The sequence below is a fragment of the Panicum virgatum genome, chromosome 2N, assembly GCF_016808335.1.
Source record: "Panicum virgatum strain AP13 chromosome 2N, P.virgatum_v5, whole genome shotgun sequence".
In the NCBI taxonomy this organism is placed as follows: Eukaryota; Viridiplantae; Streptophyta; class Magnoliopsida; order Poales; family Poaceae; genus Panicum; species Panicum virgatum.
This window is the reverse complement of record NC_053146.1, coordinates 61,506,077-61,527,097: the sequence shown is the minus strand read 5'-3', so window position 1 is coordinate 61,527,097 and position 21,021 is coordinate 61,506,077. Positions and strand designations below refer to the sequence as shown.

The 21,021-nt window shown below is 48.3% G+C and overlaps 4 protein-coding genes and 1 long non-coding RNA gene across 5 annotated transcripts; 4 read left to right on the top strand and 1 right to left on the bottom strand.

The window, feature by feature from the left end:
* The first annotated feature begins 589 nt into the window (after positions 1–589).
* Positions 590–5,307, top strand: LOC120661622 (G-type lectin S-receptor-like serine/threonine-protein kinase B120). Its single transcript, XM_039940525.1, has 4 exons — positions 590–2,154; positions 3,624–3,737; positions 3,853–4,293; positions 4,364–5,307. Exons 1-4 carry the CDS (start codon positions 807–809, stop codon positions 5,065–5,067), a joined length of 2,607 nt encoding a protein of 868 aa, XP_039796459.1. The 5' UTR covers positions 590–806; the 3' UTR covers positions 5,068–5,307.
* On the bottom strand, positions 5,269–6,055 carry LOC120661628 (SKP1-like protein 11). Its single transcript, XM_039940535.1, has one exon. It carries the CDS (start codon positions 5,944–5,946, stop codon positions 5,437–5,439), a length of 510 nt encoding a protein of 169 aa, XP_039796469.1. The 5' UTR covers positions 5,947–6,055; the 3' UTR covers positions 5,269–5,436.
* A 594-nt stretch (positions 6,056–6,649) lies between these two features.
* Positions 6,650–10,841, top strand: LOC120661624 (receptor-like serine/threonine-protein kinase SD1-8). The gene is made up of 5 exons (XM_039940528.1): positions 6,650–8,153; positions 9,091–9,213; positions 9,326–9,531; positions 9,634–9,844; positions 9,940–10,841. Exons 1-5 carry the CDS (start codon positions 6,842–6,844, stop codon positions 10,638–10,640), a joined length of 2,553 nt encoding a protein of 850 aa, XP_039796462.1. The 5' UTR covers positions 6,650–6,841; the 3' UTR covers positions 10,641–10,841.
* A 2,808-nt stretch (positions 10,842–13,649) lies between these two features.
* Positions 13,650–16,569, top strand: LOC120662862. Its single transcript, XM_039941924.1, has 6 exons — positions 13,650–14,101; positions 15,085–15,246; positions 15,415–15,552; positions 15,643–15,808; positions 15,963–16,299; positions 16,566–16,569. The coding sequence occupies exons 1-6, from the start codon at positions 14,024–14,026 to the stop codon at positions 16,567–16,569; spliced, it is 885 nt and encodes a 294-aa protein (XP_039797858.1). The 5' UTR covers positions 13,650–14,023.
* A 455-nt stretch (positions 16,570–17,024) lies between these two features.
* On the top strand, positions 17,025–19,232 carry LOC120661629. The gene is made up of 5 exons (XR_005669983.1): positions 17,025–17,095; positions 17,202–17,455; positions 17,572–17,650; positions 17,746–17,831; positions 19,043–19,232. It is a non-coding gene; the product is annotated as an uncharacterized LOC120661629 (long non-coding RNA).
* Positions 19,233–21,021: the final 1,789 nt, after the last annotated feature.

Sequence of the window (21,021 nt, the reverse complement as noted above, 5' to 3'; positions counted from 1 at the left end):
CAGCGAGCGGCGGCGGCGCCACTCCAATCCAAGTAGATGGGAGACACGCCGGCTCTTTCTTGTCAGTAATTAAATTATTATAAAACGGCGCCTCTTCTTGAGTCACAAGGGCAAAACTGGTGCGCTTCGTTGACAAAACGGTTAAACGACGTGCGTGGCTGCCTCGTGGCATCAAAACCCGGCGCCGGCCGCGCGGACGGATGGCGGCTGCTGGCAAAGGTCAGCGACTTAGCAAGAGGAAGTTACCTAGATCTACCCGCAAAAAAGAAGAAGTTACCTAGATCGAGCCAAGCAGAAATCGACACAAAAGGTTGACCACAGCAACTGAGCTGATCTAGACCGTTGGATAGGCAAACTAACACGGAATTACCTCTTTGGATGATGGATGACAGGACTAAGACTGTCAGTTACCAAATCATCGATCAGCTTGTTTACTGGTCGTACTAACTACGTCGGATGCTGGTTTGTCTCTGGCACGTGCGCAGTCATAGTACTCTACCTTCTGCGGTGGGAACCCCGGCCTTCGCAGCTCCTTCGTTTCCAGACCACTTTACCCCTCGACGCGCCGGCGCCATGCCAATCCCAACCAAGCGCTGCGCTTAGTCAGTCGACCAATCTATCAGCCCGCTCAAAACCATGCGCCTCATCTCGCTCGTCCACGCGGCTCGCGCCGGCGCGCCTACATGATATACGCCCGCCGCGAGACTCTCCCGCCAGTTTGATCCTGCTTCTCTTCTCCCTCCCCTGTGCACGACCCAACAAGGAAGCTAAGCGGAACCCGATCGACGACCGAGGAGCTGCCATCGATGGCCCACGCCAGTACCACCGCCACGTCACCGCTGCTCGCCTCGCTCCTCTTCTTCCTCCTCTACGCCGCCGCGCAGGACGGCGGCGGCCGTGCCGACGCGGCGGCGGCGCTGCAGCAGGGCCAGTCGCTGGGCGCGGGCGACCGGCTCGTGTCGCCCGGCGGCACCTTCGCGCTGGCCTTCTTCGCGCCGGCGGGGGGCGACCCGTCATGGCGGTACCTGGGCGTCATGTACGCGCAGGCCGCGGAGCAGACCGTGCCGTGGGTGGCCAACCGCGACGCGCCCGTGAGCGCTGCGTCGGCCTACTCGGCGGCCGTCACGGCGTCCGGCGACCTGCGGGTGCTGGAGGGCGACCGCGTCGCCTGGAGCACCAACACGTCGTCGTCGCTGGGGAACGTCACGCTCGCCATCTCCGACGACGGGAACCTCAAGCTGACGGCCGGCGGCGGCGGGCAGCCGGTGCTGCTCTGGCAGAGCTTCGACCACCCGGGGGACACGTTCCTCCCCGGCATGGGCATCACCCTCGACCGCCGCAACGGGGCCGTCAGCCGGACGCTGTTCACGTCGTGGCGGAGCCCCGGGGACCCTGCCACCGGCGACTTCACGCTCGGCCAGGACCCGCTCGGCTCCGCGCAGGTCTACATCTGGCGCCGGTCCCCGGGCGGCAGGGACGACAACGCCACCTACTTCTGGCGGTCGGGGCAGTGGGCCAACACCAACTTCGTCGGCGTGCCCTGGCGCTCGCTCTACGTCTACGGCTTCAAGCTCAATGGCGACGCGGCGCAGAGCGACGGGGTCATCTCCTACGTCTTCAACTCGTACAACAGCTCCGAGTACCGGTTCAAGCTCAGCCCCGACGGCACCGAGACGTGCTTCATGCTCCTCGGCACCGGCGAGTGGGAGACCGTCTGGTCGCAGCCGACCACGCGGTGCCAGCAGTACAACACCTGCGGCGCCAACTCCGCGTGCGCCGCCGGCAACAACGGCCAGCCCGTCTGCACCTGCCTCAAGGGTTTCGAGCCGAGGGATCCGGCGGAGTACGGCAGCGGGAACTGGACGCAGGGATGCGTGAGGAGCGCCCCGCTGACCTGCGGGACGAACGTGAGCGGCGGCGACGGGTTCGTCGATCTCCCGGGGATGAAGCTGCCCAACTTCGCCGCCTGGGAGACGACGGTGGGCGACGCCGAAGGGTGCAGGCAGTCGTGCCTGGCCAACTGCTCCTGCGGCGCCTACAGCTACAGCACTGGCACCAGCTGCCTGACTTGGGGCCAGGACCTGGTGGACATCTACCAGTTCCCAGATGGAGAAGGCTACGAGCTGCACGTCAAGGTCCCTAAATCCATATTAGGTAAGAAAATCATCATGTCCTTCTGCTTAATCCATTCACTTCATGCATGGTTATGATTCAAAATTCCTGCAAAGGAATTTCTTTATCTGCTGCGAAGACATTGTTGAATTATTCTTTGCTTGTTAGTTATTGCAAGAACTGGAAAATTGGCTGAGCTAAATGTCAAACCACTGGATTTGAGAAAGAATAATAATGGCAGCTAGGTCTTCTTCAGGAATGCGATTCTAGGTCTTGTTTAGATGCACTCAAAATTCCAAAACTTTACAAGATTCCCATCACATCGAATCTTTAAACGCATGCATGAAATATTAAATGTACCTAAATAAAATAACTAATTACATAATTTGATTATAATTTGCGAGACGAATCTTTTGAGTCTAGTTAACTCATGACCGGAAAATAATTACCAAATACAAACGAAATTGCTACAGTACTTTACACCCAAAACTTTTCGCATCTAAACAAGCCCTAGCCGTGTAGAGAAATAATGCCATAGCTAGGAAAAGTAGCAGTGAACAGTACAATAAATATGTGTGAAGTTAGTTTTCAAAAAATATGTGTGAAGTTGCTGGGAATTAACCTCAGTCTCATTGGCTGGCGCCTTCTCTAGTCCACGAGGTGAAGTTCACCTTCACTCAAGTAGGCGTGTGCAAGATGGTTGCAAACTTGGACTGGTGAACAGCGATTCTGAAAGGTGAAAACCCTGACGAACGTTTCACCCTTAGAAAAATCAGTAGTGCTTATCCTGTTTATTTTCTGAAGAAATTGCATGGCCAGAACCATCTGGTTGAGGTACACGTTCTTTTCAGAAGCTGGTGTCACACCATTCTAGTGATTTATTACCTGTCCTTTTTCGACGATGCGTGAAGGCTGATTAAATCAGTAAATGTTGGCTTATCTCAACTAGTTTAACTAAGAATCTAGTACCATTTGTTTCTGATATTGACTTGTCTAAACCGGAAAAATATATATTGTTAATCTGTTGTTGGTCTTAAAGATTTGCTTTGGCAACGACGCGTCTTAAAAGTTTTCCATCAACTAGAATATTCGAGATTAGGGAAAAGACAATGCCGTCCGGCTGCTCCATGATAAGGACCTAGCATTGTTTTATTGAGCTTTTGGATGAAGCCGAGGTCGATAGTTAGGTTCACCTATATTATATTCCAATCAGCAGTTCAGCACACAGGGAACATGTGAAACATCTAAACTTTAGAAACATCACATGTGTAAAAGTGTTTGACCTTCTTGGTCAGCATGTCTGACCATCACGGTGATGTTTTTATATCACCTGGTCTGAATGCATGTTCAGAAAAACAGGTCTTCGACAGCTTGACCGATTCATGAACTGCTTTCTTGTGCTGTGGCATCCTGAAGACCTGAATTGCTTCGTTTAACTGGAGAAAAACTACTTACTGTAAAAGAGACTTGCACGTTGCTGACAACACTTCCTGATGCTTCTGTCTGCACAGATACGGGCTCCAAGACGAGGCGATGGACGACAGTGGTCGTTGTGGTTATCGTCGTTGTGGTTGTATTGGCAGGATGCGTCCTCCTGCTGTGGAAATGCTGGAGAAGGATCAAAGGTGAGGCAATACTTCATATCTGAGACAGTTTTAAGTCAGCTGCACAATGGATTTTTCAGTCAATTTCACTTCGATCGAGCTCATTGTTCATGCCGAGCGTGTTCATCTTGTGCAGAGAAACTTGGCATTGTTGGAAGTAGGGAGGAGACAAGGCTCCCAGCGTTGCTTCCTCTGAGGGAAGCACGGCATGATTTCTCCGGGCCGAAGCAGCCTGATCAAGAGGAGGCAGATGGCGGCAAGAAGTGCGAGCTGCCGCTGTTCCCCTTGGAGGTGGTGGCGGCGGCCACCGACGACTTCAGCGACGCCAACAAGCTCGGCGAGGGAGGCTTCGGCCATGTGTACAAGGGCATGCTCCCCGGCGGCGAAGAGGTCGCGGTGAAGAGGCTGTCCCGGAGCTCAGGGCAGGGCATGGAGGAGTTCAAGAACGAGGTGATCCTGATCGCCAAGCTGCAGCACCGCAACCTCGTCAAGCTGCTGGGGTGCTGCATCCAGGGGGAGGAGAAGATCCTGGTGTACGAGTACATGCCCAACAAGAGCCTCGACGCCTTCCTCTTCGGTACGATCCTTTCTCACAGTAGTTTCTAGTAACGTACAATTTGCAGAGACTGACATGGTGATCCCTGCAGATCCGGCGAGGCGAGGTCTGCTGGACTGGAAGACGCGGTTCCACATCATCGAGGGCATCGCCCGGGGCCTCCTGTACCTCCACCGGGACTCGCGGCTGCGCGTGGTGCACCGGGACCTCAAGGCCAGCAACATCCTGCTGGACCGCGACATGAACCCCAAGATCTCCGACTTCGGCATGGCGCGCATCTTCGGCGGCGACCAGAACCAGGTGAACACGAACCGCGTGGTGGGCACTCTGGGGTACATGTCGCCCGAGTACGCCATGGAGGGCCTCTTCTCGGTGCGCTCCGACGTGTACAGCTTCGGCATCCTCATCCTGGAGATCGTGTCGGGGCAGAAGAACAGCAGCTTCCACCACATGGAGGGCTCCCTCAACATCGCCGGCTACGCGTGGCAGCTGTGGAACGCCGGCAGGGGGGAGCAGCTGGTCGACCCGTCGGTCCTGGCGGCGGGCGGCGCGGCGGCGGCGCTGCGGTGCGTGCACATGGCGCTGCTGTGCGTGCAGGACCACGCGTGCGACCGGCCCGACATCCCCTACGTGGTGATGGCGCTGGGGAGCGACAGCTCCGTGCTGCCGATGCCCAAGCCGCCGACGTTCACGCTGCAGTGCTCGTCGTCGGACAGGGACGGGCTGTTCCGGGACAAGGCCGACGAGTCCTACTCCGCCTGCGAACTCACCGTCAGCATGCTACATGGGAGGTAGAGCCTAGGAATTAGACGGACTCATGGCTAGACTACATGGGCTGTACGTTTTGAGTGCCGGCCCAACGAAACACAGAGAAGAGTCAAGATGGGCCAAGGCCCGCATTTTCTGCTCAACCTGTCGTCGTCAGCGCAAACCACACCAGATACGAGAACACAACAGATCGGATCGGAGAACAAAGCAGGGTAACCGAATTACAACTAATAATATTTTAATTCGCTATTAGGTGTTGCAGTACATTAAGAATTAAGAAACAATTATAATAACTATTTTAAAGAAGCAATCTGATGGACTAAATAAACGGAATGAACATAGCAGCATAGTAGCAAAAGGTCGCGCGCACGGCGGCCGGAGCGGCGGCCTCTAAATCTAATCGAAGGCCCACTGATTCTCCTTGCGGATCTCCGCCTCCTCCTCCGGCGTGAAGTCGTTCTTGATGTTGAAGGTCTGCCGGATCTCCTCGACCGACTTGCCCTTGATCATGTCGGCGACCGTCTGGCAGGTGAGGTCCAGCAGCCCCTTGACGTTGAGGTAGTTGGCGGCCAGGATGAGGTCGAACAGCGTGGCCTGGTCGGCCTTCACCTCGTCGACGAACGCCTTGTCGAACTTGTCCAGCTCCTCCTTGTTCGACTCGGCGTCGGCGGCGTGCTTGTTGCAGTACTCGAGGACCTTGGCGAGGATCCTGCCGGTGACGTTGGGGACCGGGACGCCGCCCTCGGTGCAGCCGTCCTCGATCATGTGGCGGATGGTCTCGGACAGGTTCGACGCCTCCTCCGGCACCTCGAAGCGCTCGCCGTCCGAGCTGATGAGCAAGATCGTGCCGGTGGCCGTGGCTGTGGCCGCGGCCGCCGTCTCGTCGACGGAACCCGCCGATGCCATCGCGCTGCTGCTTGCTAGTTGCTACGGTGGTGCTACGACGACCACGCCGAGTTGCTCCTCCCTCGCTTCGCCGCCGCCCTTGCTCTCTGATCTCGATGGCGAGATTGGTTTGGAGCCTTTGGTGATATAGGCCAAGAGGTGATCTGCGCGTTGATTTTATACTCAGGGCGAGTGGTCTCTGCGGCTGCGGGAGTCGGAGGAGAGTTTCTATCCGCGCCGACGTCGAAATTATTTATTTCCCCTTACACCTTTCCTATCCCTAAACAACTCCGCTCCGTCTCGGCCCGATCGAGCCCAAGCCACACCCGACCTGGCCCAGCAACAGCCGAGCCGCAGCCCGAACATCTATCGGCCCAAACACGTGCCCTTGGCCCAACTTCATGGAGAAGCCCAGAGTACGGGTGGCTTCGGAGACTCATGCTGATGTAGCGGTTCAGTTTTACCGCTAGCTGAAAGAAAAACTAAACTTCTGCGGCGAGATGGCGTGATGACTTGCACCAGGAAATGAAAAAAAAAATCTTTTTTTTCCTCTGATGAAGTCTCCCTTGCGTCAACAGAGGACAGGAGACTCTGCTTCGCCGGGGAAGAAACGGAGAAGAATGAACGCAACACATTTCTACTCCTGCGTAAGAATGTCTCGGAACATCACCGTCACCACCCACTTTCCGCTCCGAGATGAAGCTGGGCTGGACCGAGCCGAGCCACCACACCAGTGGAACTCCCCTGTTAAACCAACCGGCGCCGCCGGCAAGCTTGGCTTCTGACTTCAGAATCCTCGCTCGCAAGTCGACATGCAAAAGCGGGTAAAAATTGCATCCCGGCCGTCATAGCTGTTCCGGCGGGGATTGAGCAGTGAGCGCGTCAGTGCGCGTTCCGGCCTGCGCCGAACAGAGCCATGTCTGCGGGCGTGCGGCCGCCATTCGCTCTGTTGCTTTCTCTTCCCCTCCTGCTCGTTACTCTCTTCTCCTCCCGGGCCTCCGCGGCTGATGACACCATCACCGCCAACTCCCCTCTCGCCGACGGCGAGACGCTTGTTTCCGCGGGTGGGGTATTTGAGCTGGGCTTCTTCACCCCGGCGAGCTCGTCGGCGAGGTTCCTGGGCACCTGGTACAGAGCCATCGCTCCCCAGACCGTCGTCTGGGTCGCCAACCGGGACGCGCCGATCAATGGTACCTCGGCATCAGCGAGCATGGGCGTCAGCGCCACCGGCAGCCTGGTGCTCGCTGATCCGTCAGGGCGTGTGTTCTGGTCGTCGGCGCCGTCGAACGCGAGCGCCACCGGCGCGCCGGTGGCCCAGCTGCTGGACAGCGGCAACTTCGTGCTCCGGGACGGCGGCGGCGCGGGGGCCGCCGTCCTGTGGGAGAGTTTCGACCACCCGTCCGACACCCTGCTCCCGGGCATGAAGCTCGGGTGGGACCTCACCACCCGGCTCGACCGGCGCCTGACGACGTGGCGGAGCCCCGGGGACCCGTCGCCGGGCGACTACACGTTCGGGATCGACATCCGCGGCGTGCCCGAGGGCTTCATACGGTACGGCGGCGCGGCGCCGGTGTACCGGAACGGGCCGTGGAACGGGCTGCAGTTCAGCGGCGAGCCGGAGATGGAGCCCAACAACAGCAACTTCCGGTTCGAGTTCGTCGCCAACGCCACCGACGTGTACTACACGTTCCTGGTGGACGGCGGCGGCGGCGGCGTCGTGTCGCGGTTCGTGCTGAACCAGTCCAGCGTGCAGCGCTACGTGTGGCCGCCGGGCGGCCAGGCGTGGAGCCTCTACTGGTCGCTGCCGCGGGACCAGTGCGACCGCTACGCGCAGTGCGGCGCCTTCGGCGTCTGCGACACCAACAGCGGCTCGCCGGCCTGCGGCTGCGTGCACGGGTTCACGCCGGCGTCGCCGCGGGACTGGGCGCTCAGGGACAGCTCCGCCGGCTGCCGGCGCGTGACGCCGCTCAACTGCACCGGCGACGGGTTCCTGCCGCTGCGCGGAGTGAAGCTGCCGGACACCACGAACGCGACGGAGGACACGACCATCAGCGTCGACCAGTGCAGGCAGAGGTGCATGGGCAACTGCTCTTGCCTGGCCTACTCTGCCTCCAGCATCAAGGGTGGCGACAGCGGCTGCATCATCTGGAGCTCACTGCTGATAGACATCAGGCATTTCGCTTACGGTGGCGAGGATCTGTACGTCCGTCTTGCGGCGTCCGATCTGCGTATGCATCTCCTTACACATCTCATTTCATATTCTGACATCATAGTTTTCAAGGATAAAAAATTTATTTTTAAATGCTAATTGTGTTGGCTGAGGTAATCAAGATGGAATTTCTTTCCAGAAACCAAGTAATCAAGACAGAATGGAAGTAGCGTAAAGCATATGAAATCTCCATGAGAACAGAACCATTTCGACTTTTCAGTCTAGCAGAAATTCTTAGGAACTAGGAGCAAGATGGTTTGGGTTCTTCTAGAAAAGAATTAGATATATTCTTGGATTAGCCATGGGCCATAAGCTTTATGTCTGCTATATATTCTATTGCTTTTGTACCATGAGGCATGAGTTCATGGAAATTCAGATAAGTGCATCTTTAAGCTTGAATTGACCATTCCCCTACCAAAATCAAGATTGGCCAGACCTTTTTTGTTGGCAAATGTTGCTTTCAGTAGTATTTTGTAGCACTGTAGCCTGGACCAACCTAGATAGGAATTAGGAAGGGACCAAGCTTCCATTATGTTCAATAATCAAACTTCATTTGGTTACTCCAAAATACCAAAGGTTTAAAACATTTTCGGTATAATTAAAAATACATAGATCACCACCAGGGTTGTTTTCTTGTTCTTACCAACTGAACAAGTTCGATCTCCTGAATCACATGCAAATTCAAAACAAACAGAAGGAAAATATCATGTTACATACAACCATTAATGATCCAAAGGAGCTATATTGAGTTTATGTGTTTCTTTCTTCAAAGCAACAGCATACAGTCAATCATTATAGTAGTAGTAGTAGTAGTAGTAGTAGTAGTAGTAGTAGTAGTAGTAGTAGTAGTAGTAGTAGGCAGCAACAGCAGTAGCAGCAGCAGCTGGTGCACAAAGTTCACACAGCACACTCAATTCAATATGCCTTTACTAACCTTTTCCACGATGATGCGACAGCTTCTAGTGGAGACGGTTCCAGGAAGAAGAACATAGTAGTCGTCGTTTTCGTAAGCTTATCGGTCCTTGTCCTCTTCGGGTTCGGCGGATTCTTCATCTGGAACAAGTTTTTCAGAAACAGAGGTGTGAGCCCCAAGTCTCCCATTTCTGACAGGAGAAATATAGGCAGTTGTTTCTGCAAATCCACGTGCTAACCCCGGCGTATGGAATGAAATTTTTTCCTTGTGCAATCCAGGGAGGTTTCAGAACACTCAGAGGTTCAACTCGTTTGACTCCAGTATCCCACTTACTCCGGTCCAGGACAGGAAGCTGGAAGATGAATCCGGTCAGAACAAGGACCTTAACGTCACGCTGTTTGACATGGCAACCATAGCTTTTTCCACGAACAATTTTGCGACATGGAACAAGCTTGGAGAAGGCGGCTTTGGCACTGTCTACAAGGTAAGATAAATTGATCGTGGCAAACGTGCAAAGGGCATTTTACGTTTCACATACAAGTGGTTTGATTTGAAGTGGAATTCAAAAATGTGAAAACGAATTCAGGGGGAACTGGAAGGAGGGAAGATGGTGGCGGTGAAGCGGCTGTCCAAGTACTCGACGCAGGGCTTGGACGAGTTCAAGAACGAGGTCATGCTCATCGCCAAGCTGCAGCATGTGAACCTCGTCCGGCTCCTGGGCTGCTGCATCCATGGAGAGGAGAGGATCCTGGTGTACGAGTACATGGAGAACAAGAGCCTCGACAACTTCATCTTTGGTACCAAAATTAACTGAATAACCTGCTCATCTTCCACATTTAACAATGCCATTTCAGCATTGGTTTTAACAAGCGTGATGCGTGTGCTTGAGCAGACAAGGGTCGGTCATCGCAGCTGAACTGGTCGAAGCGGTTCGACATCATCCTGGGCATCGCACGGGGGCTCCTGTACCTGCACCAGGACTCCCGGTACAAGGTGATCCACCGGGACCTCAAGGCCGGCAACATCCTGCTGGACAAGGACATGAACCCCAAGATCTCCGACTTCGGCGTGGCCAGGATCTTCGGCGACGACACCGACTCGCACACCAGGAAAGTCGTCGGGACGTACGGGTACATGTCCCCGGAGTACGCGATGGACGGCGTCTTCTCGGTGAAGTCCGACGTGTTCAGCTTCGGGGTGCTGGTCCTGGAGATCGTCAGCGGCCGGAAGAACCGGGGCGTGTACAGCAGCGGCGAGCAGGCGAGCCTCCTCAGCCAGGCGTGGAGGCTGTGGAGGGAGGGCAACGCGGTGGCGCTGCTGGACGAGGCGGTGGCTGCAGGCGGCGCCGGAGCGTGCAGGGGATCGGAGGTGCGGCGGTGCGTGCAGGTGGCGCTGCTGTGCGTGCAGGAGCGGCCTGACGACCGGCCGCACATGGCGGAGGTGTTCCTGGCGCTGGGCAACCCGGGCGCCGTGCTCCCGCAGCCGAGGCACCCGGGGTTCTGCAGCGACCGGGGATCCACGTCCACCGACGGCGAGTGGTCCTCCACCTGCACCGTCAACGACGTCACCGTCACCATCGTCGAAGGCCGGTGACGCCACCTGGCGTTAGCCCTGTGCCGAGCCGTTGGAGGATTTCGTTGGTGCCTTATGTCATTGGGCCGGCCTCTCGTAAGCCTGGTAGCTAGTGTTGGGCTGGGTGGCATGGGCTGTATGTGTGGCGGTTTCTTGGTCGAAGACAGCAATGTTTGATGATCGGATCTCTGATCAATTGAAATTGAAATAGTTTGACAGCAACATGAACTGATGGACAACAAAAAAAAAACTATCAGAATAGTTCAGACCCCATTTGGGGCAAACAAAGTTTAAACTCCTGCATAATGTCATGAAGCGCCGAATTCACAGGATACACGGCGAGCATCATTATTGTCGTCCCTTTCTTCGCTCTCCCTTTGGCCTATCTTCTGAACAGCGTCGTTTCAAACTCGAGGAAGATGCAGTGCGGGCGCGCCAGTCCCCAGATACGCTTCTGCATCTCCCGGCTCAAGGAAACGCCGGGCGTTGTGTGAATGGCCAGCCTCCTGATCTTGATCTTGCACGTGAATAGCAGCTTCAGGAGCTCGACGTCCTCCACGGATCCGGTGAAGCTACTGATCTCCACCTCTTCTAGAGAATCCAGCACGACGTCGTCGGTAGTCCAGCTCACAGCTGGTGGAACACAGGTACAGCCATGTTGTAGGCAGTGATTTATTTCCTTCTGACAAGAAAAAAATATGGGTGTTACCTGAGCTGTTCTGTATACAGTTCTGCACTAGTGCTGGTTTGTACGTAACTTTTTTTTTATTTTCACACATTTGAAGCTTTTAGTTATTGGTAGTCCTCGTCCCTTTTTTCTATTTGAAAGTCGGTAAATGACATGTGATAATTAGGCAGATGAGATAGAATGAGGGGCTAATTAAATTGTTTTCTGCTTAGCACTAATTTGAGGGAAATTTCGGCTATGACAACCTAGGCAAACTCAAATTCTTTGGAAAACAATGGTACGATAAGCAGAATTTGATACTTCGAGTAGCAATATAAATCACTATTGTAGGTACGAAACTGTCAGGAAAATAATGCATACCGACAAAAAAAAAACAGACAGAGTCTTATGTAATCAAATAGTTTTCATGATAAACCTAGTAGCATCAACCTTATGTTGTTAATCTATATATGCTTTCTCAATACTATATGGAGATCAGAGGCAATAGTCACCTATGCGAGAATTAATTAGGACTCACCAAGTTCTCTCGGAAAAGGTCGACCTTAATCTTTGTTAGCCTGCTATGCATCCTTAACAAATGCAATATAATTGGTTCGAAATGTTGTTTTGTTGATAACCCTCTCACTTCCAAAACCTTGGTTTTGGGAAGCTTGTCCGTATCTCGGACAAACTCCTTGTATTCCTGTGGCTTCTGCAAGGGACATGTTAAAAGTGATTACACAATTAAAGCCATTGTGCTCTGATAGATTCAAGATAAGGCCAAGCAAAGTTTTCATTATAAATTTTATAGGGCTAATCTAGTCATAAGTTGACATGTTTTAAAACCAAAATTTATCAAAGTGAAATGTCATAATTGATAGATTTTTTTTTTACTTGCAAGCAAATATGTCAGCAGAAAACCGGTCAGCAAATTGAGTGATGAATAGGTAAAAACACCCCAAAGCACCAATAAAACAATTACATACAGGCGGCACACTAGCTTCTCGGTGGAACCAAAACATTACTGCAAAAGATGAAATAAAAAACAAACAAACTGCAGACTAACAAAAACCAATACTAGTTGAACATAAAAATGCATAACTCCAAATCATATTATGAGAATATAAATAAGGCAAATAAATTTTATATATGACACAAAGCGAAAAAAGGTAACAAGAAAACAATTTTATATATGACACAAAGCGAAAAAAGGTAACAAGAAAACAAATTCATAATTTATAAATAAGACAACACAACTACAATTTACAATATGCAATTTACCTCATGCATCGAAAATTGATTAAATGGACAAAATTGCATACATCGATGCAAAAATTTACTGCATGATTATGAAGAACAACAATTTTATTTAAAGAATGCAAATTAAATTTTGACAATTATACAACATACTTTACCAGTACTTGAAATGTATGTACATACTATATAAACTGCTATAACATAATAATACCATACATATGTGCATTCATGTCCATACAATATCTTAAGAAGGGGACACTGAGATGGACTGCTCATACAACAATGCATCAATGCTAACCAAGTACAAACAAATCAACAAAAAAGCACGTATGCCATTCTATCCTAGGTCCGTTTACATCTAACAGGTCCTAGCCACATATTGAAACCCAGTAGTTAACACCGCTAGAAAACACCCTTCCGGTCCACCCCAAAAATAACACACAAATATCAAAGCAAATTGAAGGGCTATAAATTGACAGACATAAATAGCAAAGCTCTTCTTAAAAAACTATACATATAGCTAATAAGTTCTAAGGATTCGAATCACAATTTATAATTCAACTTTACAAACACGCTCTAGCTGATTTACTCAACACTTAGAACACAGGAGGAAAAAAAAAGTGAACTTACCGATAGCATGGACAAGCGGAGGCACAGCTCATCGACGGCGTCAAACCGGCTGAACAGGGCCGCATTGGACTTGGACATGTAGGTAGATACCAGCCTGTAGATTTGGCGATCAGCCCCCTCGAGTTTATGGAGTCTAGGGTCGTAGGCATGGTTCCAAATCAGCTCGGCCAGCATGGCGGTGGCGATGGTGACTGCGACAGACCTGCCACCGCAGTTGTCCAAAGCCAGGTAGTACATCATCGACGAGGATTTGGTGTCCTATGGCGTAGGTACCCATAGCAAATCGTGACCGTCAACCAGCAAGTTCGGTGCTGGTCGCGATTCGTGCGCAAACAGCCGTTAGTCTACGGCGTCACCGCGGTGTAGGCGAGCCAGTTCGCAGAACCACCTGCAAGCACCCCCGTTCACACCAATGCGTTTATTGCGAATAAAAGGAACTGAAAAGGCAAACACAGGTGGATACTGTACATCTTCTCGAAATCGCTTGTTCCCCCTACGCAATTGACCCTGCCCCGCTACATCGCCAGGCCGCCGCCGCCGCCCAAGCCCCCAACCCCAAGCCACGAACACCCCAGCAGCCATACCGAACCCCCGCACGCAAAGGCCCCTCACCACCCCCCATTCCTCCGATCACAACCAGCAAAATCTTCTACGCCGCAGTTGACCCACGAGCTTGGCTAGGCGCCCCCCCAACCAAACCCCCCACTCCCCCTCCACCCAAACGCCTCTCCTAGCTAGTGGTTAACCGAAGAAAGCAACAGCATCAGGGGCTCATCATTTTGAACATTCGAGCCTGGAAGAGGTGGCTCCCAGCTTCTGGAAACCATCTGCTTGCGGGATTTAACTAACAATGAGGAGAGGAAAGGCAATCACTACCGGATCTACTGCGCGCAGTTCTGTTCCTGATGCAGCCCGCGAAGTACTAGAGGTTGGTTATTCTACGCAAACTAGATTACATTATTGCCACTATTCAGATAGCTTAGCATCCGTCTTATTGATGAACTAAATGAAAAATAACTAAAACGTATACAGAACAAATTGTCATGTTGCTGACATAATTGTTTAAAAACTACCTGTCAGCTATTCCCTTCAGGAAACTGCATCTCTGGTTCGCAACAAGTAGGAAACAACGATCCAAGGGATGATTACATGGTTTCATCGACCCGGACATCAATTAAACAAATATATGATGTCATATCATCTTTGGATGAATTTAAACGGGAATTGGTTAAGTCAATTGGATTTGGTGGAATGCTGTTGTTCCCATCTCTACGACAAATAAACCGCAGATTTGCAGTTTGGCTTATGAGCAGAGTAGATCCACTAACCCAAACACTGGTAATTGACTCAAAGAAAAAAATAAAGTTTGGAAAAACAGATGTGGAGAGAGTGTTTGGAATACCATGTAGTGGTAGCATAATATCTGAGACCGGGATGGCACGTAGAGATATAATTTCAAAAGTTACAACCGTGTACCTAGGAGAAGATAGTAGGCAAAGTCGAAGCATAAAAACGTCGCAGGAAGTTGTAGAGAGGAAATATAACAACAAGATGACAGAAGCTGAACAGGCTGCATTCAAAGTTGCATTTGTCATATATATAATGTCAACATTATTATCCCCCGGGTCCAAGTACAACGACGTGTCCGTTGACTACTGGAGTGCTCTTGTAGAGCCATGTAGCATTGGGAAATTTGATTGGTCAGAGTATGTAATAAGGAAACTTTTCCAAGCAGTAGTAAAGCTGAAGACTGAACTCCAAGTAAGCAACAGAGTTTCAAACATAACAGGCTGCTCAATTTTCTTGCAGGTAATACCACAATACCCCCCCCCTCCCCCCCAAAATAGAGCAGAACTAAAGAATATCACATGCCATGTCTTATGCTAATAAACACAATGAACCAACCTTCAGGTACTTTACCTAGACAGTATTGATGTTGGAGTGATGAACATGGAGCATTCGACATTCCCCCGCATTAGCAGTTTCTCCGCGGAGACAATTAAGTCTATGGTCCTAGCAGACAGTTTATGCAGAAGTGGTGGCAGTTCAGATTTTGAGTTCGGCAAGAGTCAGGTAAGCACGCAAAAAAAATAGAATATACTTTCCAAAGATATGTTCGCAATGGTATCTATACACTATTTAGTTGACCTGAGAGAAAGAAAGAGCAAACTTATGATAAAGAATATCGTAAGAATAGCAAAATCACTCAAACAAATGCTTATCTGCTATTGTAACCTGCAGCTTCGCAACGCCTCTGGCATATGTTACTCATGGGCATATGAATCATTCAGTGCTTGCTGTGGAGGTATTGGCAGCAGTTTGCCGGGCCTATGGGAAATTTCAGTCTCTTTTTCACGAGCACTTGGCGTTCATATGAAGGTAAAAAGCAACAGTTTTCACACGTCGTATTGTATAAATTGCCGCACCAATAAAAAAAATAACGCATTTACAATATATTTACAAAAACAGGCTGCGGGAGCACTATTCTTCGCCGTTGCTGAGTTCGAAATGATGAGCAACAGACACGAGGCTAACCATGCAGGGAGCATTGCATCGGCGCTAACGAAAATAATCGAGCCATTCACAAATGGATACTGCTACGATGCAGGGAGAGACATCAACATGGCGTGGCTAGGTAAAAAAACAACCTTTCCGTACATTAGCGGTCAATGGCATTATGCGAGAAAAATAATTAACCTTGCAAATAGAAAAAACAAGGCATTACCTTGCAAAATTTTAAAAATTAAGGGATTTGGCCGAAAAATGCAGTACACTATAAATTGTTGCAGGTACTACAATAGGAGCGGATGTGAGCATGATGCTGGACGAAGCGTCATTATTTGTGTGCTGCAATTGGCAGAGACGAGGATTTGCTTTTGAAGATGGAAGCTCGGAGCACAACGATGCAACTGGTAGTGCATCTATTCAAGATTGCAACTGCCGCAAGCGGCCACGTGGACCAAACGGCTTAACCATATCTGGACAAACTAGTGAAGAAAGATTCACTCATACATCAGCTACAAATGGATACATATGTATCGAGTTGTATGGTCCAACTGATGAGTGTGACAGAGTAACCTCATATGAGACCTTCAAGAAGGCTCTTGCAATCCGTGCCCTGGCAAGGTATTATATTTCTCTGTGCTGCATGAACCGACGCAACTGTCTACACAAAACATGTATAACATGCCAACAATGCAACCACCATCATCTGAACAACAGTGGGTTTAGAGAGGAATCAGCAGCTTCAACGAGAAATGCTTCAACTCAATCAAATTATACACCGCAATGGTATGTGTGACCCCCCCCTCCACCTCCCCCCCCACATACTTGTCAATGATAATGCCGGAATACTACATGTGTGCCAATATTTAAATGAAATCGTTTTTCAGTTAAGATGTAATTCTAGGTGTACACATAGATAGTCCACTTGTTATCGTAACAGAAAGTTGCCATGCAAACAGGCAACACTAAATATATTTTGATTTTGGTCAATCTGACAATGTGTCATTTGTTGCAACAACAGCCCTGTGATCCTGCACTATACCCCAAAACACATCGAGGTCCCGTACAATTCATTCCAGACACAACTGACTGGCAGATCTGAAATAGTTATGGACATGTTCGATGCAATAATTAGGCGATTCACAGAGGTAACTAAGAGTGGAGGTGAATGTGTGGAAGGCTATATCCAGCGACACATATTTGAATCAATATTTATTGTAAGTTGAGGATACTATCATTAATTGCATCACTCCATTACTAAAAACAAAGCACAATAGTAATGACAGTGAATAATAATAAAGTTTATGTTTTGAAACAGGGGACTTTGCTTGCAGGCACATTCAATGCAACAAGCCAAGTGATTAAAGATCAGATATCTGCGCTGCATATAGAATATGAACTGCCATCGTGCAGAATAGTAAGAAAAAACAAAACAAACTTCATTTCTGCAGACATCAAATTGCTGTTGTAGATAAAAAATAAGTTAACACAAACTTCATTTCATCTCTTTTTTTTGGAAGCAGCTATTCTTCCCAGGAATTGTTGGGCACCGATGGGTGACATACGCATGGTGTCTTGATAGAAACATAATATCTGTATTTGACCCTTTTTTCAATGAAAATTGCATTGAGGAACACAAGGATGTACACATATACGTCATTGGACTGATTAAAAATGCCATGAAATTGACAGCAAGTCATTTGATAACTGGCTGGAATTACAACTGGGAAGCAGCAAGAATAGAAATAATAGGCACCCAATTTGCCGGAAGCACCTGGTAGGTTATGCTTGCATGAATGGATATTATCCATATTGCATGACAACAGAATTGCGGGACTAGTGCAGGCGCATATGTCAAAATTTAATTAAATCTCGATGTCATATTGATTTCAGGAATAGGAGCACAGGTTGCGCTGCTGCCCAATTCTGCTTTCACTATAATGGAACGCTTTCTTCACTTTCAAGAGTAAATGTAAGTTAGTTTGCATCTGCATTGTAAAACACAAAGCTGACTACTCTTTACACCCCCTGTCACTTGTATAACTGGTGAGAGAGAAACTTATGCAGGTAGCAGATGCATCAAAGGTTGCAGAAATGCTCACTGACGCACTAGGCTTAAAAGAAAACCAGGGGTTCGTGCCCACAACATAAAGGTACTAATACTGCTAATCTTCCTCTCAAGCAGCCATTAAGTTGTAACATATTAACATGAAATATAAAAATGTTTATAACATTACAAACACTTGGGCTGCCAGAAAAATATAAACTAAGTTCATAGTGACCACATTCAACATCAGCACTTAAATTTATTCCTCAACCTGAAGCTGTAAGGGAAGAGTACATGAAAAAGATAAATATGAAGTAAAAAACTCTCCAGGTACCCTCCCATCTCTAGTTTTCAGCCAACTTGAAATGGTAATCATCAACAGTATTGTAGATACTACCCTCATCAATGAGTTCCTTCAGTGCAGCCCTGTGATATTACAACTTGCTCGTGAGTAGAAATAAACAGACAGTTTAAAAAAAAGGAAAAAAGGAGATATGTCTACACATAATTTTTGGAATTACAACAAAACTCCAGTACACTTTGATGGTACATTTATAAGGCAAATGACCGTTTGTATGTTGGACGGTAGGGGGGGGGAGCTGGATATAGAAAAATATAATTACCACCAAAGGATTGTTCAAAAACTAAATACTGTATGATAACCTGAGCTTGCTTTCTTCCATATGCATGTGACCGAGTAGAAAATCATAGGTCACTCCTACCTCAGACTTCCTATTAAACATAAAAAACATACATTGTCTCGGTGGGTGGAATCATTAACAAAAAAGGAATTATAAGGATATATGGACTGAGAATAACAAACCTGACAGAATCATTTGCCAACAAGCATATTAGACCTTCTTTATCAAGTTCAGCAGCCACATGGTATGAAGTCATCCGTAATTCAAAATCACGCTTCTTGCTTCTTATCAGCTCAATGTGGTTAGTGACACAATTAAGGAAATGGTGCGTCAATTCATTGTGGTCCTCCACCTTCCTGTGTATTGATTGAACCACATTACATGCACATTATACAAGTATAACCTAAATAGCACTACAAGAAAAATAGATAAGAGACGACAAAGAGAATTATTGCCTAGCATGCAATGTGCTCAGGCAGACAGAATCCCTCTCAGCGATAACAGTAGCATGAACAACATAATATGCTGACAGGCTGCATAAAAAAACATGCATTAGCATCCACCCATACTGCAAATATAAATAAATAAATTGCCTGTTAACGACTACAGCCCTATTATACTGCAAATGCTTAGTACACAGTTCATCTAAAATGGCACAACCAAATTTCGTTTGCAGATGCCAACCATACCTCCCACCGCTGAAGAAGGTATTGCCCGACATGCAGTCTCTCCTGACAGCAAAATTAAATCAGTATCGTTAAGTATTTTTTGTGAAAAACGAGCTGTATAAACTCATAATATTATTTTTGAAGAACTACATGTATGTTTTGCCTGTTACGCAGACCCTTACCAGTCCCTTCCTTTGATTTCACCAGTGCCATCAAATAATTTGTAATCACAATAAGATTCCTCGTGGTCCAAATGGCACATCATGCCACATAATTGCACCTGCAGGCAAATCATTCTTATTGATATTTAAAAGTGTGATTTGCGAATGAACTAACCCGATTGAATATAGACCTATTTCATACTATGAAAATAGATCACCAAAAATATTGAAGCTCCTGAACTACTCACCGTGTAAACCTGACTATTGTTAACAACTATCCTTCCTTTATACCTAGGTTTCTGCGAACCTTCAACAATCTGCTTAACTGTCACGTGCATTTTGTTTATATTTGTGTTGATTCCAAGTGTTGGGCTCAGCAGATGGGCAGTAGACCGTGCTGTGCTGTTATGGTTGGACATGCTATTACAGGAAAAGGAACACAAGTAAAGTCGCACCGTGCACTGTGAAACTAGTGTGCGGCGGAATGGGGTCGGCTATATAAAGATGATGTTGCTTGGTAAACAAGAAATATAGCAAAAAGATAACCTCAACAATAATCGACGGGCCCCAGTGTGAAAACCAAAAAAAATGTTATAATTTACAAGTAAAAGTGCTACGTAACAAAAAATGTAATGACGGCAAATTCATATTGGCGCGCTAAAGAAAAAATACAACATGTGCGGGACGAAAAAAAAGAAGCCGAGGTGCTCGGCCCAAATCAACTCGCTTCCTTCTGCGACACGGAGCGCAAGGCATTTAAAATGGTATAGGTGTGCAGGTATATGAGTTTAATGCTCGTCCTTTTTCCTCCACCGGCAAGTAAACTAGCTCCTTCCTCGGCAAGACTCAGTCCGACCAACCCTTCGCCAACCTCTTTAATAGTTCAGAAGCTTGCAAAGCAAGAGTACGAACAAAAATACCCAATGGACTCAGTCACTGCACTCGGGCTGCTAAATGATACAGCTAAATATTCATACTATTTAATCGCAAATATTGTTAGTAGCACGACATAAAAAAATGGTTACATGATAGCTTGAATTTAATGAAACAAAAATAAAAGAATTTCGATAAATTAATGAATTAATTATAAATAATGTACTAAACATAATTATTATTTAGTTGTCACGCTGTATAAAATTTAAAATTAGGTAATAACGAAGACTATAAAAACTGAAATACAAAGACCTAACTTTGATTGTGTAATTATAAGCACAGTATATTTAAGAAAAAAAAGATCAATTGACACTACAGCTGGAAAGAAAAAAATAGGCAAGCATTGAAGCAAATAATTTAAGAAAATAAACAATCTACCGAATCATCGAAGACCACTACATTCATATCTATAATGGAGGGTAATAAATTAACTTTGGCTACTGGAACCATAGAGACTGCATCTCCAAACCCCCGTTCGACACCAAACCCCCCTCTCTGAACAATGGTTGGAACAAATAAAATCTCCCTCTCCCAAGAATGGTTCTAACAAATAAAACAGTATCAATTTACTTACAACCCATTGTTTGGCGCCAAAAAATTGATGATTCCGTAGCGCCTCGACAGAATTCGAATTGTTTCGTAACTGAACGCGGCAAAATTTCAGAAGAATCGAGATGGCGGGAGGGAAAGAGCGAACAGATGAAGAAAAAATGAATGCAGCGCTTGTGCTCTGTCACGTGCGAGCTCAGAACGCGGACCAAAAGCGACCGGATTGAACAATATAAAATAACCTGGACCCCCCCATCCGGAAGCATCGAGCAGCACCAGTAGCAACCCTATCCATCCTCTTCACCCCTCCTCCCCCCGGGGAGCTCCGCTACTGTACACGCGGC